The sequence below is a fragment of the Panthera tigris genome, chromosome D4 (assembly GCF_018350195.1).
Source record: "Panthera tigris isolate Pti1 chromosome D4, P.tigris_Pti1_mat1.1, whole genome shotgun sequence".
In the NCBI taxonomy this organism is placed as follows: Eukaryota; Metazoa; Chordata; class Mammalia; order Carnivora; family Felidae; genus Panthera; species Panthera tigris.
This window is the reverse complement of record NC_056672.1, coordinates 86,574,993-86,600,378: the sequence shown is the minus strand read 5'-3', so window position 1 is coordinate 86,600,378 and position 25,386 is coordinate 86,574,993. Positions and strand designations below refer to the sequence as shown.

Below are 25,386 nucleotides of genomic sequence, written 5' to 3'. Positions count from 1 at the left end.
GAGGGTACACAAAACTATCAGAAAATGACAATGTAGTGCTCCCAGTGATGTCTCTAGATTGTGGTTATGAATTATTTCTTGAGGTCTTGTCAACCTCAAAAAGAACTTGCTGTGTAATCCACTGTGCAATACCCTCTTCCCTGGCACCCCACCTTTTCCTCAGCGACAAACTGCAGGCGGTTGAACTACAAGACTCGAACGGACTCTTCCAACGAGAGGTTCCTGGCCTTGTTCTCTGCCCACTTTCAAGAGCCTCTTCCTCCACCCCCACTCGGATTTCCCCTGAGGCCTCAAAGGTGTCAGCCCATCACAGCACCAATGCCCAATGCAAAGAACACATGATTTATTAAAGACTTGTCGTCAACAGCATTGATTCAAGGAATAAAACAGATGAAAAAACAAAAGCAGACTTCCATTCTGACCCTGGAGTGAGGCCTGCAGAATTCTTACAGCCCAATCTCTAAGTGTCCAAAGTCCTGGGGGCAGCTCCCAACCAGGAAGCCCTGGGCACGCTGGCTCTCAAGGCACCTCCCTTGAGAGTCTGGGGAGGGGAAATCACCAAGGGCCTGTCCCTTCCTCAGGCAGTATCCCACTGGGGAGCGCCGTGTAATCTGGACATGGTCCCTGTGCTCCCGATCCTCATCCCAAGGTCAAGGAAAGAGCACTGGACCTAAGTCTGCCACTGAGGCCAATCAGACGCAGTGACTCAAGTAGTATGGCCGCAGGAGGGTAGGCGGGGGACAGGCAAGAGGGAATGCATCAGGTGTCCTGAGCAGGCTGCTGGGCCCCAGGCTGTGGCCCAAGCCTCAGGCTGTGAAGGGCTCCAAGTTGGGACTGAACCACCAGCTGACCAGTTCTGGGAAGAGGCTGAGCCAGGCTGGTGGGAAGCAGGGTCTCTGTGCCATGCTGGGGTCTTGCAGTCTGGAGACGACACCCACCCTGTTGTATCCCTTACACTCAGTTGCAGTACAGAGCTCAGAGCCCTCCCAGCCAGAACCTGCTGGAAAACCAGGAAAGTCTCACAGGCAGGTGGAGAGGATGCTGACTCTGACCTTGGAAGGTCAGGAAGACCTCCAACTGCTTGTATACTTTCCCAGCCCCACCCTTCATCCCCAAACCAAGCACTTGCCAGTCTGCAATAAATAACTAGGAGTCTGAATAAATACAGTAAAAAAATCTCCCAAGTACTGTATGTTGGGAGGGGTGGCGGCAAAAAGGCAAGTGCGTAAAGTCCCAGCAGCATCCAAGATACAGCCTGGTACAGGAGCCACTTGGGGACAGCTCTTCCTGGGCCCCACAGCCGGGCCCGGGAAGGCAGCACAAAGTCCTGGCTGCCAGACTCGGGAAGGCTTTGGGGACAAAAGGGCCACTGCTGGCCAGTCTGAGGCGGAGGCCGCTTGCTGTATCGCCCAGCCTTCCAGATCCAAACCACCTGTCTCCTCACAGGAGGGCGGGCCTTGGTCAGAATGTGCCCACTCCTCCCACAGCCCCGTGGCAAGAGTAGCCAGCTGCTCCTGCTCCGGATGTCCCTGCCCCAAATCCTGGGAACAGCCCAAGCAGGTGACCAGGGAAGGGCCAGCACCTCCTTCAGCCTGCCTGGGCGAGATATGGCTCTCCTGGCACCAAGAGGATCCAGAGCCTTTAAGCTCAGCTACACCTGGCCCAGGGAGACTCCCATTGGTCCCACTTGCCCTTTATGGGACTCACTGCCCTGGGCTAGGACCTGGAAGCCACAAGAATGACGACTCTTCTGAAACACTTGGATCCCAACCCCCGGTACACTATCGCTTTCAGGTCCTTTTCCTCTGGGAGAGAAGGGCCTTTTGGGGGAATCTCTGGAAGCCCCAGCTCTCCCTCTTCTCCTTCCTCCATCCCCTGGGCAGAAAGGAGGGTAAGGGGCCCAAAGCCTTGCAGGCCATCATTTCTCAGCAGCTTTTGGTTTCCAAGATTTCTGTTGGGAGTCAATTCAGGACCCTGCGCCGAGGCACTGTGGACTCCCTCCCCGTCTGTGCGACCTGGGGGCCCAGGGCTGGGAATGTGAACAGGGTGCAAAGGCCAAGGTTGACCCCCAGGGATTTTGCTGAGCCAGACTCCTCATTCTGTTTCTGGGGTTCATGGAGGGGAGGAAGGGGAAGAGCTGGGGATAAGGCACCCCAAGAGAGAAGGGCAGAGGAAGAACGACAGAGGGGCAGACAGAGCGAGAGTGAGTCACACACCCCCTCTGTGAAAGAGGCAGAGGGAGAAGGGGAGGAGAAAGAGCCCTCGAGGGACCAAAGACACCCCACCCCCCTCACATACACATGGACACACACACACACACACACCACACAGGAGCAGCAGACACCCGGGAGATGAAGAGATACATACACGTCCACCCAGGACTACAGACAGAAACACACACTCGCAGGGAGAGGGACAGAGAGTTTGACTTGGGCCTGGCAGCTTCTTAGCTCCTTCACAGTGTCACCTTCCCCATGGAGAAGCCTAAGCACCAACCCCCAGAAGAAGTGGTTTCTGGCTCATTTGCCAAGCACCTCCCGAGACCAGAGCCCAGAAGACCAGAGCAGAAGAACAAGAAGGGAGCAGCCGAGCAGAGGCAGGGAAGGACCCTTGTCGGCCCCCAGTGCCCCCAATGTGCCCCAGCCCCGGAAAACCACCCCATGAGCTCCAGCCTTGCTCGGCAGCCTGGGCAAAAGGTCCCCAGGATGAAGAGCAGGGAGAGAGCTAGGGCTGCATGGTTAGGAAGGAACATGGCACAGTGTGTCCCCAGCGGGAGCGGCCGAAGGGGAGGGAGCCGGGTGAGGAGGCCTGGAGTGGGCCAATCCTGCAGTTTCCCCTCAGGCTGGCTGGGATCCCACAGGCTTCTGCGTGTCCCAGAAGCCAGGGCACAGGGGTCGGTGTCTTCTCTCCCAAACCTGGGCCTCTTGCCAGGAGGCTACTTGGAGTCTTGGAGTTCCTTGGCTTTCTGAAGGATCTGGCAGACATCTGTGATGGGGTAATCCTGGGCAGGGGAAAGGTCAACAACATGCCTCTTAAGTCAGCTCACCTTTCACCACTACATGCCCTTCCTTCCCACTGGGCCCTGTCACCATGCTGGGCCCCGGGCCGGAGGGACAGGGGCCACAGGCCAAAGACACCTGCATGTCGCCCAAACCTTTGCTAACGCTACACCCGCTGCTGCACTAGCTTACCCGACCCAATCAGCACCGACCAGTGCCACAGCCCCTTCCTTAGGACTCGGGCCACCCTCCCTCCCCTCCCTCCTGCCATCGAATCCCAAGCACCGTTCATCCCGAGCCTGGTCGTGGGCCAGATGCTGCTCATGCATTAGCTCAGCGGGTCACCTCGTCAGTCTGGTGAGAAAGTTACTATGACTGTGTCCATTTTACAGACCTGGTCAAATTACTGAAAACCAACCCCAGGCCAGGCACTGGAGACACTGAGGCCTGGAGAGGCGATCTCTTGGCTCGGGTCACATGACTACCACAGCAGTACAAAGATGTGAACCCAGAGCTGTTTACTCTTGAGCCTACGTTCTGAACCACTGCGCCCCAACCTCCTCCCCCAGGTCTGAGCACTTTCACCAACAAGCACCACAACGTACCGGGCGCCGCCGGGCCCCGGGTAAGATGAACTCAGGTAGAACATTTGGGTCAGGGACGCCAAGTCATTCACTCAAGGCGACACCACTCAAGTGGCAGGACCAGAATTCAAACCCAGATCCTAACCCAGATCTGCCTCAGGAGTCTGGACTCTTCTGCCCTGCTCCTGACCCCAGCCTGAAACAGCGGCTGGCAGCGGTGGGTGCTTGGTAAGTACCTGCCTCACGACCAGGGCCTGAGCTGGGCCCCCCGAACCCCATTACCTGCAGGAGCCGCATGTTTACGGTGAAGTCCCCTTCCAGCAGCTGCTCCCGGATCAGTCTAAGGAAAACAAGCAGAGGGGCACCTGGGCGGCTCAGTTAAGCGACCGACTCTTGATTTCAGCTCAGGTCGTAATCTCACCGTTGGTGAGATCAGGCCCTGAGTCAGGCTCTGCGCTCACAGCACAGAGCCTGCTTGGGATTCTCCCTCTCTCTCTGTCTCTCTTTCCCTCTCTCTGCCCCTCACCTGCTCATGCACATACGTGCTCGCTCTCGCTCTCAAAATAAATAAACTTTAAAAAAAAAAAAAAGGAACACAGCAGCAAAGCGCTAGAGCCCTGGGCCACCGAGCGCGGGCCCAGCAGGCCCCTTCCTGCTCCCGCCTTACCACCCGCAGTGTGACACCCGCCCGAGAAATCCAGAGGCTCACTGCCCACGAGCAGCCCTGGCCCTCTGCTCGCGGTCCACTCACATGAGCATGGCACAGCACACCAGGAGGAGGAAGTCGAAGCGGTTGTCGTCGGCGAAGAGGGAGTCCCAGATACGGATGACGTCAGGCAGCAAGAACTCCTGGGACAGCAGCAGTGTCAGCCAGCGGAAGGCAAAGAACTGGGGCTTGATGTTCTGCTCTTGCTGGGGAGACAAGGCGCGGGCAAGGCGGTCAGCCGCCATGCAGTGTCATGTGGCCTATCAGACTGGCCGCGCGTCTGCGCCGGGCATGCTGGGGGGGGGGGGGGGGGGACGGCACTGGGGCCGCCCAGAGAGCCGCACTCGACCACCAGAGGGACGGCTGCTGTTGTGGCCAGCCGGTGCTGTCAGATCTTCGATTTTTCAAGAGGAGCCAGAAATCCGTGCTTTTATGTAAGCTCCCTAGATTTACAAATGGCTCGGATTCTTTTAAAATGCAGTATGGGGGCGCCTGGGTGGCTCAGTCGGTTAAGCGGCCGACTTCAGCTCAGGTCACGATCTCACAGCTTGTGAGTTCAAGCTCCGCGCCGGGCTCTGTGCTGACGGCTCGGAGCCCGGAGTCTGCTTCGGATTCTGTGTCTCCCTCTCTCTCTGCCCCAACCCACTTGGATTCTGTCTCTGTCTCTCTCGAAAATAAATAATAAAAAAAAATTTTGGGGGGGCGCCTGGGTGGCTCAGTCGGTTAAGCGTCCGACTTCAGCTCAGGTCACGATCTCGCGGTCCGTGAGTTCGAGCCCCGCGTCGGGCTCTGGGCTGATGGCTCGGAGCCTGGAGCCTGCTTCCGATTCTGTGTCTCCCTCTCTCTCTGCCCCTCCCCCGTTCATGCTCTGTCTCAAAAATAAATAAAACCTTAAAAAAAAAAAATTTTTTTAAATAAATACATAAATAAATTTTTTTAAATGCAGTATGGATTATAACCCTGGATTTATGGACAGACAATTACGGGGCACTTACGATAAGCCCAGCCTTGTGCTTCACATGTGAAGTATATTATTTCATTTATTTACTCCCCGTACAACACCTTGTAAGACAATTACTCCCCATAGAGATGAGCCGTCTGGTCAGCCAGTGAGTATTACTAACTGAAAAACCATGTTACAAAATAACAAAAACATAATTCCAAATCTGTTTAAAGGGATCTGTTTATATGTATCTTCTTGTTCACAAAATTGTTTTTATATAGTTTCTTTTCACAAAACTGTTTTCCGAAATAAATAGGGAATGACACTCCAAGAACTTTTTAGATTATTTTTAATTTTTAAAAATGAAGTTCAGGGGCGCCTGGGTGGTTCAGTCCGTTGAGCGTCCCACTTCGGCTCAGGTCATGATCTCACGGTTCGTGAGATCTCACGTCCCACATACAGCTCTGTGCTGACAGGTTAGAGCCTGAAGCCTGCGTCGGATTCTGTATCTCCCTCTCTCTCTGCCCCGCCCCTGCTCACATTCTGTCTCTCTCTCAAAAATAAACATTAAAAAAAAAATTTTTAATGTTTTATTTATTTTTGAGACAGAGAGAGACAGAGCATGAGTGGGGGAGGGTCAGAGAGAGAGGGAGACACAGAATCTGACGCAGGCTCCAGGCTCTGAGCCGTCAGCACAGAGCCCGACGCAGGGCTCGAACTCACGGACCGTGAGATCATGACCTGAGCCAAAGTTGGACCCTTAACCGACTGAGCCACCCAGGCGCCCCCCAAAAAAAAAAAAAAAATTTTTTTTAAATGAAGTTCAGAGGCGCCTGGGTGGCTCAGTCAGTTGAACGTCCCACTTCGGCTCAGGTCATGATCTCGCAGTCCGTGGGTTCGAGCCCCACATCAGGCTCGCTGCTGTCAGCACAGAGCCTGCTTCGGATCCTCTGTCTCCCTCTCTCTCTCTGCCCTCTCCCCTTCGCTTGTGTTTTCCCTCTCAAAAATAAATGAACGTCTTAAAAATAAATAAATAAAAATAAAAATGAAGCTTGCACTTTGTTTCTCAGAGGACTGCTACCAAGCTAAAGTCATTCAGTCTACAGTAAACACACTGCATCATGCCTGGCCCACGACAGGCACCCTATCAACTTCCTCTTCGTGCCCGGCCTGCTAGGCTCCCACGTCAACTGCTGCCTCGGTCTCCCGGTCGGGCCCCAGCTTTCAGGCCAGCACTCCCCAGCGGGAGCAGCCACTCTCCATTCCCGGACTCAAGCCAGAACTTGCCCCCGGCCTGGGGTGCTGAGGAGGCCTGCTATCTGTGCCCCTTCCCGTCCGTCTGCCTTGGCCCCGTGGTCCTCACCAGTTTCAGGTAGAGCTCCATGTCTTTATCCTTCAAGGTGGAGTACACCTTTTCCATCTTGTAGGTGATGCCACATTGGGAGTCGTCCAGGCTCTTGATGAAGTTGTCCCGGATCTCAGCCATGAGGTTGGTGAAGCAGAAAAAGGTGTCCGCTTCGGCGTGCTCTGGCGATGGGTGGGGGGAGGGGGAGCAGCTACAAGGGAACTGATGCCCTCCTGCGTCGCACCCCACCTCTCCCGTGCACGACGTCTCCCCCTTTGCCTCTGAGCTCCTCCGGGCCGCCCACCCTCCTGGTCCGGCCCGGGCCCTCCTCTATCCTTGACCACGCTCCGCCCCCAGACTAAGGACACCACGTCTTTCTTCTCACACCTTTGGGCAACACTGTGCATTTCACTTAGTAACTGATTACATGCTCTTCTGAGGACACTTTTCAAACCATTTACTTGAAGCCTTGTCAGTCATTCAGCTTCCGGAATGTACCGGTCATCTCCTTTATCAGAACTTCCGTTACCCACGCTGAGAGCTCAACACACTTCCCACATCCTAAAAGGCCTGAACTGGAAAGGACCTCAGAGATGATCCAGGCTAACCTCTCACCTCTGACAGAGGGAAGAAGAGGCCCAGAGGTGGGGCGCGAGTCGCAGCGCCTGATAAGGCCCATCAGCCAGGCTTTCCTGGGCCCCTCTCTCTAGGGAGCCGCACGAGGGGTGCGGGCAGCCAAGAGGCCTTTTACCTTTCCACTCGCTGTTGGGGTCGGTGGCAAAGGTATAGTAGAGGGGCCCCACGATCTCGTTCATGCCCTGCACGTAAGCGATGCCAGGATTGAGCTTGGCGTAGATGAACAGGATGCGCTCCACCACCTCCCAGTGGGCCTCGCAGCCGTTGGGCAGCACCTCATACTCGTTCAGGGAAGAGGGCGTGGAGTTCTTGTGTGGGGAGCACATCTGGGGAAAGAGGGGAGGAGCCGGTAAGGCGGCGACAGCAGAGATAACGCGTTCCCGCCAGAAATGTTTGCCGTTCAGGCAAGACTCGACTTCCAGCTTATGGGGAATACACAGCACAGCGGAACGCATCCAATGTCACAGGGAGAAACAGGCAGACAAACCCAGAATGTGGGGTATTCCACAAGGCAGTGGGGCCGAAGCCTAATTTATGGTGCCAAAAACCAGAACAGCGCTTACCTCTGAGGTGAGGGGCACTGACTGGGAAGGGACGTGAAGGAACTTTTTGGATGATGGAAACGTTCAGTGTCTTGACTGGGCGTATACGTAACTAAAAGTTCATCTAGTTGCGTACTTGAGATCTGTGCATTTTACTACATGGAAGTTATTCTTTACTTTTTAAAAAACCTGTAAATATGTCAAAAACAGACAACTGGCCAAGATCCTTCAAAAAGTCAAATGCTGTGGGGGAGGGGGGCGGAAGTGGAGGCCTCCCTGAGATCAAGAGACTAATGAAATATAACATCTCAATACCACACAGACACCTTAATGGGTCTCGGATGCAAAGTCAAATAACTAAAATATCCTTGGCACAACTGAGGACATCCGATCACGGGCTGGAAGTTGGGTGTTACTGTGGAATTATTGTTAATCTTCGTATGTGAGGATGGTGACAAAGGAGGATGTTCTCCTTCCCAGGAGACGCCCACAAGAGTACTCGCGGGCAAAGGGTCGGGGCGTGTGCAACTTACTCTCTCTACATATAATACACCCACAAATATGGCAGAACATTCACAACTGTTGAATCTAGGTGGAAAGTATACAGTTGGGAATCGTACTCTTCTTTCAACTTTTGCGAATGTTTCACCTTTTTCATTAAGAAAAAGTTGGGAGATAAACAGAAGAGGGATCCCTGCTGAAGAGGGATCCTCCTGCGACAGAGCAGAGGTCTCCAACAGCGGTGCTGGCAGGAGCCCCCAGGGGCGCCGCAAAGATCCAGGTGCCGGGGGTTCCCTGTGTGAGAAAGCTGCAGGCAAACGCAGGCAGGGCCAGCGTATGAAGCCATCCGGGAAGCACAGGATCCTGAAGAAAAAGTCCCTCCCCCATCATACACGCACGTGCAAACATATACACGTGTGTACATGTGTGCTCACACGCACACATCGCTAACATTCACTGACAGCTTTCCATGGGCAAGACCGTGCTCTGCAAGCATTCCTCCATGAAGTCCTCTGAACAATCTAGAATACCTGCTCAACGTCATTTTGAAGACGAGGAAACTGAGGCTCAGAAATGTTAGGTCACTCGCCAAAGTCTCGCACTACGTGGTGACAGTAGGACTTGAGCCCAGACTGGCTGACTCCACAGCCTGCAGCCCAGGCCTCAGAGAAATGCCTTGCAGCCTTCCCAAAATCTGCAGAGCCGTGACCTCATTTCAACCTCCTGGTGATTCAAAAGCCAGCATGGTGGAAATGATCCTGCCCAGTTTACAGGGGAGAAGGTGGAGGCCCAGGAAGGTGAGGCTGGTGTTACTTCCCCCAAAGTCAAACAGATGTTCAACTTGAACTAAATGGCCCAACCGCAGGTCCCGAGGTCTAGGGATGCAGTTTCTGGTCAGGTTCTCTGCCACCAGGACCAGATCAAGACCTAAAATGGGGAAGAGCTCCGCTCTCAGACCCCGATTACTGCAGTGAAATGAGTGAAGCCAGGTCCGCACCTTGCCCTGTAGCCAGGACATCAGCGGCGAGTAGGGTCGCCCACGTGGCCAGCCAAGCATTCTGCACCCCCTGGCACATGTCACTCTGTCCCGGGCACACGGGACCCCGGGATCAGCTGTTAACTGCCCGCATCACCCCTGCAGCAGAAAATGGCTGCTATCTGAGAGACACAGAGATGTGATCAGTCATTCTACCTGAGGGAAGAAAGCTTCTGCAGTATTATATGTCACGAGTCTGTTGGAGGTTACAGAGAAGGATTTTTCTACTGTTGGAGGACAATGAAAAGTTTTGAGGAAAAAGCGGGAGTTCCATGTACTCAAACATAGGTGTAAATTCAGGAAGAAGGTACTACGCTTCATTTGGCCACAGGCTGCTTCTCAGAGGTACAGGAATCTGCTAGAAGACTGGGGTTCAAACGCTCTGTGCGACTTGGCCAGCGCAAGCCCTAGCAATTCTAGCTCCTGATCTCTCAAGTCTATCCGCGTTTCACCCCGGCCCCCACCTGCCTGCGCCTGGACACAGCGGCCGCCTCCCGTCCTCCATTCCTACCCTTCCAACACCCCCACGGCAACTGCCCACGGCAATCCGTCACAAAAGCAGACCGGAATCACGTCCCCGCTTTGCTTAGAATGCTCAGAAGCCCCTAGGTGGCCTCACAGCCGCTGACCTTGCCAGCATCCTCTGGCGGTGCCCCCCTCTTGCCTGGCCGGACTCTGCTATTCCCTGAACACACCACACTCGCTCCTGCCTGAGGCCTCCACTATGCCCTCCTCCCCACCTGGAACGCACTTTCCTGCTAATTCCTGGCCTCTCAGCTGAAATGTCACCTCCTCGGGAAGTCTTCCGGGACACCAAGGCCAGGTGAGCTCCTCACTGCCTCACTGCTCCCACACGTTCTCATCAGCGATCGCTTTTTCAAGAGGCATCTCCCCTGCAGCTCCTTCAGCACGCGGGAGGCCCCTCCCCCGGCCCCCCGCACCCCCAGACTTTGATAGCTGACTTGCAGAAGAGCCCCAGAGGTGGACCTGGCAGGACCAAGGTCGCTTTGGGTAGCTGTCAGGGCAGACGGCCGGTGGCCAGTGCTCCGAGGGAAGCAGGAAGGAAAAGGCTGTCACGGGGCGTCCCTGGGGCCCCCGGGCTGGCTCTCACATTTGTGACTCCGCTCCGGTTCCGGGCCACTGTCTGCGATTTCAGCGTCGTCTGTTCCACCCGTTTACGAAGGGTCTCAAACTCATTCTGGGGGTCCAGGATAAGGAGGCAGGGGTACTCGGTGGCTCTCTGGAAGAAAGATATATCTGGGCACAACCTCCTGTCAAGAGGGAACAGGAGAGAGCACTGTTACTCAGGATGAAAGTTTGGAGCATTTCATCAGCACCCTGTTGCCGGGTGCTCCACTATTCCAAAAGGCATTTTTTGTGGTTTTTAAAAAATTAGTAAGATTTGGGGCACCCGGGTGGCTCAGGTGGTTAAGCATCCGACTTCGGCTCAGCTCAGGTCATGATGTCACCATTGGTGAGTTCGAGCCCTGCATCGAGCTCTCTGCTGTCTTTAGATTCTCTGTCTTCCTCTCTCTCTGCCCTTCCCCTGCCCTCTCTCTCTAAGAATAAAAAAATAAATTAAAAAAAACTAGTAACATTTTTGGGGGAGGGGGAGACATAGAAAGCAAGCAGGGGAGGTGTAGAGAGAGAGAGAGGGAGGCAGAGAATCTAAAGCAGGCTCCACACCATCAGCACAGAGCCCAATGCAGGGCTTGAACTCATGAACTGCAAGATCATGACCTGAGCCAAAATCAAGAATCGAACACAACTGACTGAGCCACCCACACGCCCTGTAACATTGTAAGAATTTAGTGTTTGTTTGTTTGTTTGTTTGTTTTTAACATTTATTCTTTTTTGAGACAGAGAGAAACAGAGTGCAGCCGGGGGAGGGACAGAGAGAGAGGGAGACACAGAATCCGAAGCAGGTTCCAGGCTCTGAGCCATCAGCACAGAGCCCGACGCAGGGCTCGAACCCACGAACCACGAGATCACGACCTGACCCAAAACCAAGAGTCAGATGTTTAACTGACTGAGCCATCCGCGTGTCCCTAAAATACCCACATTCTGATTTGTATTTCCATATAGATACACACACATATAAAATTTTTAAGTGTCATTATGGTCTTATAATCCAATTCTCCTCTTTAACCACAACCATCTTTCCATGTCAAAAGTATTTATCTAAAAAATAAAAAATATCTAATACATATAGGGTGTTCAGTGCAGTGTGGTTTAAAATGGTTATGTTGATAAACTAACTTGAATAAAATGGTTATGCTGCACGTTGTGTAACAGGATAGTATACAGCCGACACAGGAAGACGTCCAGGACAGAGGGAGAGGAAAACTCAAGGTGGGAGACAGTCTCTACGATGCGATCACATAGGTTTGGTTTCGTTTCGTTTCCAGTTTTACTGAGATATAATGGACCCACATCGCTGCGTCACTTCAACAGGTAAAGTTTTTCTCGTGCACGTTACTGCAGCACAGGCACGCTTTCCAGACTTCTTACACCTAGCACGTTGCAAACCTGCCCCCCCCCAAAAACACTGAATGACATGCTACAATCGCTACCAGTGTGAGACAGAACCTGTTTCTCTAGAACCGGGTTCAAGACATGGTTCTTGACGCAAACTGTCAAGACGCCTCGTGCACAGAGGCCGCCCCAACTCCGCCCTGAGAATGCAGGAGGCGAGACCCTCTTTTGCATCCTGGCTGAGCCGCGCTGGGCTGGGTGTCCACCTGGGGCCATCTGAAGATGGGGCCGGACAAGCTGAGCACGGACAGAGGAGCAGCGCCCAGGGCCGCGAGGGCCCGGAAACACGGCCGGCACCCGGTGAAAGCAGAACTGAAACCCGGCAAACTGACTGCAGATCTCCAGCTCCAACCACTCAGCCCCACTGCAGGGAGGCCTCCCTTCCAGCTCCTCACACAGCCTTGTGGGAGATCCCACCCACTGCCAGACTCGCCAACCCCACAGGAAGCAGGAGCGTGTTTCCACGTCTCTCTGCCAAGCGGAAAAGCACGCCCAGGCACACACTGAGCCTCACAAGTTTTCAAAAAACACTCATCTGATCCTGTCACTCCTATGCTCAAAACCTCTGCATGACTGCCCCATGCCCTTGGGATCAAGTCCAAGGTCCAACCCCCGCCTCCCTCCAGTGTGGCTTCCACCACTGCTCCTCGAACGTGCCTCCATGCGCTTTCGGGGCCTTCCCGCAGGCAGCTCCCCACCACCACGGCCTTTCCCTCCCTCTTCCCCCAAGGCCTCTCACTCCTGAGACCTCTCAGCCGAGGCCTCCCCCCAACCCTTAAAGCACCCTGAACTCTCCCCTCAGGGCACTGACCACAAATGCTAATTACACAGAAGACCCATCTTGCTGAAGGACTATCTAACCATCCTCCCCACCGGGTTCCAAGCTCCTTAAGAAGGGGACCACGTCTGTCAATTCCATGCTCAACCCTGAGCTCGGCACTGAGCTCGCCATAGAGCAGGATCTCAGTATCTGTCGCAGGAAGGATCCGATGAACCCATAAACACCTGCGGCACGACAGAAACTAAGGCAGGGAGAAAGGAGAGCCAGGCACTCGACTCGGTCACTGGCCCTGTTCATAGGCCGACATCACTGGGGCTCGGACCCACCTACCAGACCAGCCTCCAGCCGTTCCTCAAACACCCACCTGTGGGCGTGGGCTGCAAAGGGAAAGGACAGGACTGGGAAACCCCCCAGAAGTCCCACGGGCCAGTTCCTGACCCCCAGTGCCCTGCTTACCGGACGTCTTTGTCGATTTGCAGCAGCACCTCGTTGTCCTTGAAGTATGTGTTCCAGCGGCTGTCGGGGTTGGGGTTGAGTGGCTGAGGGGAGAGGATGAGCTGCTCTGTCCCAGGTCCAGCCAGGGCCCCAGGGGGCAGATTCCAGTCTGGGGGGGCCTGAGCAGAGGCCCTGCGGGGACTCTGAGACAGCCTGTGAGCTACTTGGGGAGCCTCCGACATCACGTTCTGCTCTGAGGACACCCCTGCTGGGCAGGGACCACCCTTTCTGTCTCAAATGCTGCATATACCAGGTGCTCACTAAACGCTTGTTGAATGAACGCATGTTGTATTATCAGGTCTCTTCGAATCTAATTCACCTTGCTCGGAATCGTCAAGTCTAAATGTTGGAGGACGGGCCTGGGTCCATCCATCTCCACTTTCTGCACAAGGGGAGGGGCTCAGTATCTGAGGAGAGCATGAGGCTCCCTCCAGGCCACAGAAAGACCATTTATTCTCACTCCTGCCCTGCTCTCTCTTCAATTATAAAATCACAGAAATTTCCCCAGGGAACAGAGGCGAGGAGGAAAGGAGACACAGCACACACAGAGGACTTGGCTCAGTTCTACACACACACACTCAGACCCCAATTCATGGCCTACGTTCCTGACCAGGCCCAGCGCCTGGGAAGGAGAAGGGAGAGATGACGGCCTCCAGGGGCTGAGTGGCCCAACACAGAGAGGAGGTACTGGATGGTCCAGAGGGGACCCAGACTGGCCACATCTGTCCTCTGGGGTAGACGGAACTTCCGGCTCCAAAGCCTGCATCCCTCCCTACTCTGTAGCCTTGGCCCCTGCTGAGACCCTTACTCACATGGTCCTCAAAGGTCACATCCTCCCTGGACACACCCATGTTGGCCTTGGCAATGCCAGGTTGGATAATCATTTCCCTCAGGAACTGAGAATACAGCTCCCTGCAGGAGAGAAGGGGAGAGAGGATGATCCCAAGGGTCTTGTCCAGGGAGCCTGGACCAGAGAAGCAGCAACAGGAGGCAAGGCAGGCCCAGCACCACCTGCTGTCTGATAGGAAGGCCCTCCCGTCACCCCCCTTTCTCGTGGTCTCACCTCTGCTTGGCCAGAATGGAGGTCCATGAGGCTCTCTCCAAGGGGAGGTAGTTCAAGAGAATCTGCACAGAGGGAGAGGAACAAAGCTCTGTCGACTCCTGGGCCCAACCCCAGACAGTAGGTGGAGGCCGACAGGCCTCAAGGAAAATGTCTAATAAAGGCCAGAAGACCAGATGGGCTGAAACCCACGCGTGCAGGTGTGGGCTGGGGGTAGCCTCCCCTTTCCTCTCCACTTTATCCCAAACCCACCTTTTCCTCTGCTTGTCCTCAAAGAGACCCTCGCAAAGGATAAGGAAACCTGGAGCTCAAGAGGCTGGAAACCAAGACATTGGGTTTCTGCTCCCACCTCGGCTAATAGCTTTGGGCAAAGCGTGGCCTCTTTCTGTCCCATTAAGCGTCACTTCTACTGCCCTGTGCGGACCAGGAAGCAGAGAGCTTCACTGCCACTACTACGTGTTCCTGCCCCAAGGGAATCCTGGAGGGGATGCCAAGAGGAAAAGAAACCCAGGACTTCCCAGAAAAGTCTCCTCGGACAAGCAAGGAAAGGCGCAGAAGAAGGGGAAGGGGCCAGGGCGGGGGCAGGCCATGCAGGAACCCAAGGACTTTTGGCAGAGCAGGCACCCCACCCCAGGCACACCCACCTTCCAGCAGAGGCACCGAAGTCCGCCCTCACAGGGGATGCCTGTGGACACAGCAGGCAAGAGTCACGCCCCAGGCCAGAGCCCCCAGACCCCCCCAGCCCTCCACCTCAGAGCCAGTGGGCAAGGAATGGAGTGCGCGAGAAGTACTTCCTCAAGAATCATCTCCTGTCAGAAAAATCATTGGACTACAGGCTAATCCTGTGTATTTCTCTCCATGACCCCTGCCCCCACCCCAGAGCTCCCTCCATGGGGAATGTTCTTTTGAGGATAACGCCTTTTCATCCTTGGTATTTGTTCCTCAGAGCAGCGCTTACCCACCACCACCATCTCTGCCCAATCGGAGTCAGGTCTCTCATTATAAACGATAATGGCTCCATGAATTGTCCTTCATAGCATCCAGCCCAGTTGGGACTGTATAACATGGTTTGCAGATTTATTTAACCTCTGTAACACCAACAGCTGGGTGAGCCCCCGAAAGAGAAGAACCAAATCTGCCTTATATTCCCAGCCCCTAGCATGGGGCACAGCACACAGCAGGGACACTGTAAATATTTGTGGAATATAAACTAAGCTATAAATGCTAAGCACTCTGTGCCTTATGGACATTACTTCACTTGACCCTCATTACAACCCTAGTAAGTAGAGAAGATTAGCACTGTCATCCTCACCTTCCAGATAAAGAAACCTATCCGTAATGACAGAGCAATCGGGGACTCCAACACAGGTCTGTCCGTCTTAACTCTACAGCCCAAACTCAACGCACAATGGCTTCCCCGAGGCCTGGTAGATTCTTCAGCTCAGTACACACCCCATGACCCCTCAAGACCTTCAGGGTTTAAATATCACTCTTGAACAAAAGACAAACGTCTCCTGCGATATTGTCAGGAGCCTCACTAAAGCAGCTGCTGCTACGGTACCCCTAATACCGTGAGTGGGAGCTGATGCCCACCTCCCTCAGAATCTGCATGGGGACAAGAAAAGCAACTACCAGAACTCCTTGCTGACCAAGTCACAAGGGCAGAGCAGTAACAAGAACCCACACAGCCTTAGGATATTTTAAAAGATAAGCAAAAATCTCTGTGCTGGAAGGTTAACCACGCCAGGGAGGGCAAAGTCAAACACTGCTGGGGTTCAGCTCCTTAAAGTCAGGGTCTCAAGGCTAGAATTTTACCGTTAACCAAAGTTCACCATTGCCTGAGTCAGCTGTAATCCCCAAGCCTGGGAGAGAATCAGGAACTGCTCTGCAGCTAACGAAATTCTACTACACAGGAAGTTTGCTGAGGAGTGAGGCAGACCCCGAAGCGGCTCGAGTCTCTTCCCCGCTCCAGGCTCCCGCATTCGATCCTCTCGAGTAACCCTCAGCTAGCAGCAAGCACCGCTTACACCCCAGGAAGCATCCTAAGGCCGAGGCTTGCTCTTGGCGGTCAGGGCAGTCAGGGGTGGCTGAGAGTCCCAGAATCAGCAGAAGGCCCCACGAGGCAGGCTGGCCGCCCTAGAACTGACCAGGTGTGGCCCTGGGCACCTTCCCCTCCATCCTAACCACAATGCTGCTCTAAGGAAACCCTGAACGTGGAGAGCTGCTGCTTACCACTAAAACTGAGTTCCCGAAGCTTTTCCAAAGCGATCGTGGGCTCCTTCAGGACATCCTGGAAATCTGCAATCCTAGAAGTCGGACGGGAAGGCAAATGAAGCACATCCAAACCCCAGAGTGACAGACTTAGTGATCACTTCTGAAGCCCAGAGCTCTCATATCACCAGTCTTCAACCAGTTCCTCCCACCCCTTCAGGACATAAAGACAGCAGAGCTCAGCCTAGGTCCTGGCCAAAGGCACCTTAGGGGAACTACAGAATTACAGATCACTTCTTCCTCCAAACCCAGGAACATAGAGATATTCCTCTAGAGGTTCTCAAGCAAACACCATGAAATTAGACACATTTCTAACATTTAGTGAGCTGGCATTTATTGGGCACTTCCTGCTGGCCAGGCCCAGCCCATAGTGCCACTAGGAACCAGGAGTAATGTGATCCCTAGACAACGGACCTATGTAACCTGCACGCAGCTCCCCAGGCTCAAAAATACAACCATTAGAAGACCTCTGGGCTAGACAGTAGGCAAGGACAAAAGGTTTAAAGAACAAGCGAGTCCTGGAGAAAAACTGAAGACTTAACAAAATTTGGCCAGTGCTGTGGGATTGAGCCTGAGGGAAGGAAGACTGGAGAATCCAGGTTCTCCAGCATTCCATGTAAAAACCAGGCAAGGGGAACAGGGAGCATTTGGAGGGGACGGTACTGGGGCAGAGGATTAACAAGGGGGACAAAAACGGTGGGGAGGGGATGGGGAGCTGGAGAACGGGGCATCGAGGCCCTGGATGAGGAAGACACCAGGGGAAGGGGGAAACCCGGGGTCCAGGATGAGGGAGAGACATGGGGTGACACGAGGGAGCAGAAGAGGTGCCTCCGCTCCGGGCACCCTCAGGCCCACAAGCAATGAGGTTGGAAAGTGGGCGCCCGAGACCCGCTACACTGGGCTCCCGCTTCCTAGCCGCACCTGCGTCCCGCCCTGCAAGGCAGAGGGGGCGGCCTGGCCAGGAGTGGTCCGCCTGGGTCGGCCCCGGTGGCCCTTACCTGCTCTTGTGCAGACTCGACATGGTGTTGACTTCCGGATCCCCCCTTTGCCCTCGCCGCCGCCGCCGCCGCCGCCCCCTAGGGACGCGGGGCTCTCTGCAAAGGCCTCCGTCCGGAAACGAAGCCGCGAATGCGCGCGTTCCGTTTCGCCCCGCCCCACCCGTTCGGCCCGGCTCCGCCCCACTCACGTGCCGCCCCTCCCCGCCACTGCCGAGGCGGGGCCACGGGGACGCCGGGAGCGCGGCCCCGCCCCCGTCTCCACCCGGCCCGCGCGCGCACGAGACTGAGGACGAGCCTCTGCCCAGGTACACCGTTCCCTGTGTCTACTCTTTGCACTTCCCTTGGCTTCAGTTTATATCTATGCAGTTTACCTGTCACCTTGACCTCTTCCTTACCCGTTCCTCGACGGCAATAAACTGTTACGTCATTGTTTCAAGAATGCGGACCTTCCCAGCTCAACTATACGGGCCTCCCGGCGGGTCTTTTCATTACCAAATCCTCGACGCCTATGACAGCAGCGCCCGCACCAAACAGATGGCTCAGTGACCACGGTTCAGTAACTATCAGATGGAAGAGCCGGACTACAGTTCAGTGTTTCCTTGGCTTTTGGAGTTGACAAACATGAAATTTACTTTATGAGAACAATAGAAAAAGAAAGCCAAGGTTTCAGGGTCCTTCTTAAGAGATGGTTGGCAGCCTTACAATGATTTTTTCTACATACTTGTGTGCACAAGTGCATAATTGTCCTTATCTTTTAATTTATCCACTGATGGGTGAAAACTTTGTCATTGGACTGGAAAGCCTCAAAATCTCCCCTTCCGCCCTCAAGACTTGTCTGTTCCATGAAGTAGGGACACAGGTTATCTGTTCCTGTATTCCCTAATCCCATGATTTCTGCTCCCACTGCGTGTTAGGTACTGAGCTGTTTTTGTAGAATACCAAGGTTACATTCTTGTATGAAATACAAGAAATAAATAAATGCTCTCTTTTTTTAATTTTTTTTAAATATTTTTTTTAACGTTTTATTTATTTTTGAGACAGAGAGAGACAGAGCATGAACAGGGGAGGGTCAGAGAGAGGGAGACACAGAATCTGAAACAGGCTCCAGGCTCTGAGCTGTCGGCACAGAGCCCGACGCGGGGCTCGAACTCACAGCCCTCACGGACCGCGAGATCATGACCTGAGCCACCCAGGTGCCCCAATAAATGCTCTCTTAATGGCACAATAGGAAAGGAATATTTTTCCAGATAAAAAGAATATCAGTCAGCCCTTTAAAATGTTGGTTAGGAGACAGAGAAAAATGCAAATGATATGTTAGGAAAAACACATTTGACTATCATTTGAAAAAAAAAAAGTTCTATTCTTTTTTTTTAAACATCTCTTCACCTTTGTGAGACAGAGAGAGCGCGAGTCAAGGAGGGGTAGAGAGAGAATCAGAAGCAGGCTCTGTTAGCACAGAGCCAGAGCCCGACACCGGGCTCGAACCCACTAACTGTGAAATCATGACCTGAGCTAAAGTCAGACGCTTAACCAACTAAGTCACCCAGACACCCGTAAAGTTCTATTTCTATCTCACATCTGACAGAAAAATAAATTGTAGATTAATTAAAGCTCTGCAATAGGAAAATCTATGGGACTAGAAGAAATATATTTAAAAATTTTTAGGGGCACCTGGATGGCTCAGTCGGTTGGGCATCCAACTTCAGCCCAGGTCATGATCTCACGGTTCCTGAGTTCGAGCCCCGTGTCAGGCTTTGTGCTGACAGCTTGGAACCTGAAGACTGTTTCTGACTCTGTGTCTCCCTCTCTCTCTGCCCCTCCCCTGTTCACACTCTGTCTCTCATTCTCTTTAAAAATAAATAAACATTTTTAAAAATTTTAATAAAAAAGTAAAAATAAATATTTTTATAATCTTGGAGAAGGAAAATACAAGGCCCAGAAGCCATGAAAGATAAGACAGATACATAATTACTTAAATTTTAAAATATATGGCAAAGTAAAAGGCAAGCATCAATAGGGGAAAACATATATACCCTCTGTGATAAAAGGCTAATCTTTCTAACATATGCAGAGTTCTTAAACCAACAAGAAAAAACACCCCCCTTGGAAAGGAAGTAGGCATTCATTCATTTGAGAAATTTGTTGAGTGTCTACAATGTGCCAGTATTTTCTAGTATTTGGAATTTAGACATGGACAAAACAGACAAAAAAAAAATCCCTCTCCTTAGGGTGCCTGGGTGGCTCAGTCAGTTAAGCATCTGACTCTTGATTTCAGCTCAGGTCACCATCTCACAATTCGTGAGTTTGAGCCCGGAGTCAGGCTCTGCACTGACAACTCAGAGCCTACTTTGGGGATTCTCTCTCTCTCTCTCTCTCTCTCTCTCTCTCTCTCAAAATAAATAAACTTAAAAACTCTCTGCCCTTGAAGCATTGACATTTTAGTGAGACAGACACTTAAATAAGTAAATAAATAAGACAAATAAGTCAGATGGTGAACAGTCCCTGAAAAGAAAAATAAAGCAGAGATGGGTAGTGGAGGGGTGTTGCAATTTTAAATAGTGGAGTCTGGAAAGCTGCTCTTAGGTAACATCTAAAAATATATATGTGGGGCACCTGGGGGGCTCGTCTGTTAAGTATCAAACTTCGCCTCAGGTCATGATCTCTCGGTCCATGAGTTCTAGCCCCGTGTCAGGCTCTATGCCGACAGCTCAGAGCCTGGAGCCTGCTTTATCTCTTTCTCTCTCTGCCCCTCCCTCCCCCCCCAAAAGTAAATAAACATTAAAAAAATACAAATAAATACAAATAAACTAACATCTGAAGGAGGTAAGACAGTAAAGCTCATAAGCAGGCACTTCAAAGAAGAAATAACAATGTTTCACCAAAGCCTGAAATGCCATTAAATTGGGCTTATGCTCAGATGAGTATGATTTTGAACAACCATATTGCCTCTTGGGTGGGTAAAAGTAATCAGCATTTATTGTGCCCGCCCTCACCAGGATGTGGAAAAACAGGCCCTCTCTCAAACAGCTTTAAAGTGAGTTAAACTCGTACAGCTCTTTCCCAGAGCACTTTGACAAGTACTAATGCAATTGGTCTTAATTTGTACTTTTTTAAACTTTTTATACTGAAATACTATAGGTTCACAGGAAGCTAGAGAGATAGTACAGAGAGATCCTTGTATTCCTCACCCAGTTTCCCCACGGGTTTCATTTTTATACAGTTTTACCAGCTTTGAGACATATTTGATGTTCCATAAGCTGCCCATATTTCAAGTGCTCCCTTTGGGGCCCCTGCGTGGTGGCTCAGTCAGTTAAGCATCCGTCTTTGGCTCAGGTCGTGACCTCACGACCTTGACTTGAGTTCAAGTCCCGTGTCGGGCTCTGTGTTGACAGCTCGGAGCCTGGAGCCTGCTTCAGATTCTGTGTCTCCCTCTCTCTCTCTGCCCCTCCCTTCCCGCCTCTCTCTCTCTCTCTCTCTCTTTCTCTCTCAAAAATAAATAAACATTAAAAAAAAATTTCAAGTGCTCCCTTATGTAAGTTTAGACATACATGTGTGTGTGTGTGTGTGTGTGTGTATATATATACATACATATGTACACACACACACATATATATACGTATATACACACACACACATACATATAAATAATTGTGAAACTATCACCACAATTAAAATAATAAGCATATCCTTCACCCTCAAAAGATTCTTCCTGCCCTTCTGTATCTTCTCCCTTCTTCCTCTTTTGGTACACTCTACCCTCCCCCCACCCCCAACCCAGGCAACCACCGATCTGCTTTCTGTCACTATAAATTAGTTTGCACTTTCTAGAATTGTATATAAAAGGAAGCATATACTGTGTACTCATTTTTATCTGACTCCTGTCACTCAGCATAATTATTTTGAGATTCGTGCCTATTGTAGCCTGTATCAGCACTCAGTTGCTTTTTTTTAAGTTTATTCATTAATTTTTAAATGTTTTTAAAAATTTTATATATTTATTTTGAGACACAGAGAGAGAGAGAGAGAGAGTGAGCAGGGGAGGGGCAGAGAGGGAGAGAGAGAATCCCAAGCAGGTTCCACACTGTCAGCATAGAGCCAGATGAGGGCCTTGAAGTCACGAACCATCAGATCATGACCTAAGCCGAAATCAAGAGTCAGACACTTACCAACTGAGCCACCCAGGCACCCTATCACTTGATTCCTTTTTATTGCTTTGTAGATTCCACTATATGACTACATCATAGTTTTTTTTTTTTAATTTTTTTTTCAACATTTTTTATTTATTTTTGGGACAGAGAGAGACAGAGCATGAACGGGGGAGGGGCAGAGAGAGAGGGAGACGCAGAATCGGAAACAGGCTCCAGGCTCCGAGCCATCAGCCCAGACAGAGCCTGACGCGGGGCTCGAACTCACGGACCGCGAGATCGTGACCTGGCTGAAGTCAGACGCTTAACCGACTGCGCCACCCAGGCGCCCCAACATCATAGTTTTTTTTTATGTTTTATTTATTTTTGAGAAAGGGAGAGAGAGCATGAGAGGAGGAGGGGCACAGAGAAGCGGGGTGCAGAAAGAGAAGGGAACAAAAGATCCGAAGCAGGCTCTACGCTGGCAGTAGTGAGCCTAATGCGGGGCTCGAAATCACAAACCATGAGATCGTGACCTGAGCCAAAGTCAAACGCTCAACCAACTGAGCCACCCAGGCGCCCTGTGAATACACTATAGTTTACCCATTTCCTGTCAATGAGCATTTGGGTTGTCTCGATTTTTTACCATTACAACTAAAACTACTATGAACACTCATGTACAAGTCTTTATAAGGATATATGCTTTCAAAATGAACTGCTGAGAACTCATCAAGATAAAAAGCTTCTGCACAGCAGAGGAAACAACAAAACTAAGAGGCAACAGACAGAAAGGGAGAAGATATTTGCAAATGACATATCAGATAAGGGGTTAGTTTCAAAAATCTATAAGGAATTTACCAAACTCAACACCCAAAAAACAAATAATCCAGCGGAGAAATGGGCAGAAGACATGAATAGACGCTTTTCCAAAGAAGACACCCAGATGGTAAACAGATACATGAAAAGATGCTCAACATCGCTCATCATCAGGGGAATGCAAATGAAAACCACACTGAGATACCACCTCACACCGGTCAGAATGGCTAAAATTAAAAACTCAGGAAACAATAGATGTTGGCGAGGATGTGGAGAAACGGGAACCCTCTTGCACTGTTGGTGGGAATGCAAACTGGTGCAGCCGCTCTGGAAGACAGTGTGGAGTTTCCTCAAAAACTTAAAAATAGAACTACCCTACAACTCAGCAATAGCACTACTGGGAATTTATCCAAAGTGTACAGGAGTGCTGATTCATAGGGACACATGTACCCCCAATATGTATAGCAGTTCTATCAACAATAGTCAAATTATGGAAAGAGCCCAAATGTCCATCAACTAATGAACGAATAAAGATGTGGTTTATATATACAATGGAATACTACTCGGCCAAGAAAAAGAATGAAATCTTGCCATTTGCTACAACATGGATGGAACTGGAGGGTATTGTACTAAGTGAAATAAGTCAGTCAGAGAAAGACAAAAATCATATCATTTCACTCATACGTGAAATTTGAGAAACTTAACAGAAGACCATAGAGGAAGGGAAGGAATAATAAGTTACAGAGAGGGAGGCAAACCACAAAAGACTTTAAAAAAAACATTTTTTTAGGGGCGCCTGGCTGGCCCATTTGGTTAAGCATTTGACTTTGGCTCAGGTTATGATCTCGCAATCCATGGGTTCGAGCCCCGTATTGGGCTCTGTGCTGACAGGTCAGAGCCTGGAGACTGCTTTGGATTCTGTGTCTCCCTCTCTGTCTGCCCCTCCCCTGTTTACACTTTATCTGTCTCTCTCTCTCAAAAATAAATAAATATTAAGTGTTTCCCTCTCTCTGCCCCTCTCCTGCTTGCACAGTGTCTCTCTCAAAAATAAATACATATTAATTTTTTTAATATTTATTTTTGAGAGAGACAGAACACAAGTGGGAGAGGGGCAGAGAGAGACACACACAAAATCTGCAGCAGGCTCCAGGCTCTATCAGCACAGAGCCTCATGCAGGGCTCAAACATACAAACCATGGGATCATGACCTGAGCCGAAGTCAGACACTTAACCAACTGAGCCACCCAGGTGCCCCAAGAGACTCTTAACTCCAGAGAACAAACTGAGGGTTGATGGGGGTGGGAGAGGTAGGTGATGGGCCTTGAGGAGGGAACTTGTTGGGAATAGCACAGGGTGTTGTAAGTGATGAATCATGGGAATCTACTCCTGAAGCCAAGCCTATACTGTATGTTAGCTAACTTAATAAACTTAAAAAAAAAAAATAGGACATATGCTTTCTTTTTTCTTGGAATGGAATGGCTAGATGAATTTTTAAGAAATTGCCAAACCATTTTCCAACATGGTTGTGTCATTTTATACCCACACCAGCAGTGTATGAGGGTCCCTGTTGCACCACATGCTCACCAACACTTAGTATGGTCAGTCTTTTTAATTTTGACATTCTAGTAGGTGGGTAGTGGTATCTTATTGTAATTTTTAAAAAGTTTTTTGACAGAGTGAATGGGGGAGGTTCAGACAGAGAGAGAAACAGAGAATCTGAAGCAGGCTCCAGGCTCTGAGCTGTCAGCACAGAGCCCAGTGCAGGGCTTGAACCCACGAACTGTGAGATCATGACCTGAGCCAAAGTCGGACACTTAACTGGCTGAGCCACCCAGGCACCCCATTATCTTATTGTAGTTTCACTGTGCCTTTCCTTGAATATTAATGATGTTGAGTATCTTCTCATGTGTTTGCCATTCATATACGTTCTTTGGAAAAGTTATCCGTTCAAATCTATTGCCCATTTTTTATTGAATCGCCTGCTTTCTCACTGAAATTGAGTTTTGAGAATATTTTCAGGAACTCTTTTCATCTTGCAAAACTGAAACTGTATACTCACTAAACAACTCATTCTCTCCTTCCTCCCCTCCCCCCTGCCCCTGGTAACCCCCATTCTACTCTCTGTCTTATGAATTTGACCACTCTAGACACCTCGTGTAAGTGGAATCATATAGTATTTATCTTTTTGTGACTGCTTTATTTCACTTAGCGTGCTGTCTTTGATGTTCATCCACAGTGCTGCATGAGGTAGACTGTCCTTCCTTTCTAAGGCTGAATACTATTCCATTGTATGTATGTGCCACATTTTGTTTATCCGTCCATCTGTCACAACATGGGTTGCTTCCACTTTTTGGCTATTCTAAATAATGCTACCATGAATGTGGGTGTACAAATATCTCTTCAAGACTCTGTTTTCAATGCTTTGGGGGCAGATACCTAGAAGTTGAGTTCCTGGGCCATATGTAGAATTACCATTCTATTTTTCTTTATTATTTTTAAAGATTTTGTTTTTTTAAGTAATCTCTACACCCAACTTGGGGTTTGAACTCACAACTCAGATATAAAGAGTCACACGCTCTTTGGACTGAACCAGCCATGTGCCCCCATTTTGTTTTTAATTTTTTGAGGAACCACTATACTTTTTTCTTTACTTTTTGTTTAAGTTTATTTATTTATTTTGAGAGAGAGAGAGAGAGAGAGAACACGAGAGTGCATGGGGGAGGGGCAGAGAGAGAGGGAGATAGAGAATCTCCACTCTGGGTTCAATCTCATGAACTGTGAGATCATGACCTGAGCCCAAAACAAGAGTCAGACACTCAACTTACTGAGCCACTCAGACGCCCCCCATTTATATTTTTTAAATTCATCCTGCATTATGAGTTTATATATACCTGTTTATAAATGCATTTTAACAGCTTTATTGGCATATAATTAATATACTATACATTTATAGGGTAAATTTATTTATTTATTTATTTTTAATGTTTGTTTATTTTTGAGAGAGAGAGAGAGAC

At 50.7% G+C, this 25,386-nt stretch overlaps 1 protein-coding gene across 3 annotated transcripts in view; it reads right to left on the bottom strand.

Annotated features, from left to right (window-relative positions):
• Positions 1–321: 321 nt before the first annotated feature.
• TBC1D13 (TBC1 domain family member 13) overlaps positions 322–25,386 on the bottom strand; it is a 29,471-nt gene continuing 4,406 nt past the window's right edge. The window contains exons 1-12 of one of the 3 annotated variants that reach the window (XM_007078814.3): positions 17,433–17,539; positions 16,396–16,469; positions 14,808–14,848; positions 14,167–14,228; positions 13,916–14,015; positions 13,065–13,147; positions 10,404–10,563; positions 7,329–7,539; positions 6,596–6,759; positions 4,335–4,495; positions 3,866–3,923; positions 322–3,001 (exon numbers count right to left, since the gene is read on the bottom strand). In XM_007078814.3, the coding sequence (XP_007078876.1) occupies positions 2,936–3,001; positions 3,866–3,923; positions 4,335–4,495; positions 6,596–6,759; positions 7,329–7,539; positions 10,404–10,563; positions 13,065–13,147; positions 13,916–14,015; positions 14,167–14,228; positions 14,808–14,848; positions 16,396–16,469; positions 17,433–17,455 (1,203 nt within the window). In that variant the 5' untranslated portion in view covers positions 17,456–17,539 and the 3' untranslated portion in view covers positions 322–2,935. Of the gene's footprint in view, positions 3,002–3,865; positions 3,924–4,334; positions 4,496–6,595; positions 6,760–7,328; positions 7,540–10,403; positions 10,564–13,064; positions 13,148–13,915; positions 14,016–14,166; positions 14,229–14,807; positions 14,849–16,395; positions 16,470–17,432; positions 17,540–17,827; positions 18,029–25,386 lie in introns of those variants that run through there. The other 2 variants (XM_042963366.1, XM_042963367.1) reach the window with 2 other exon arrangements.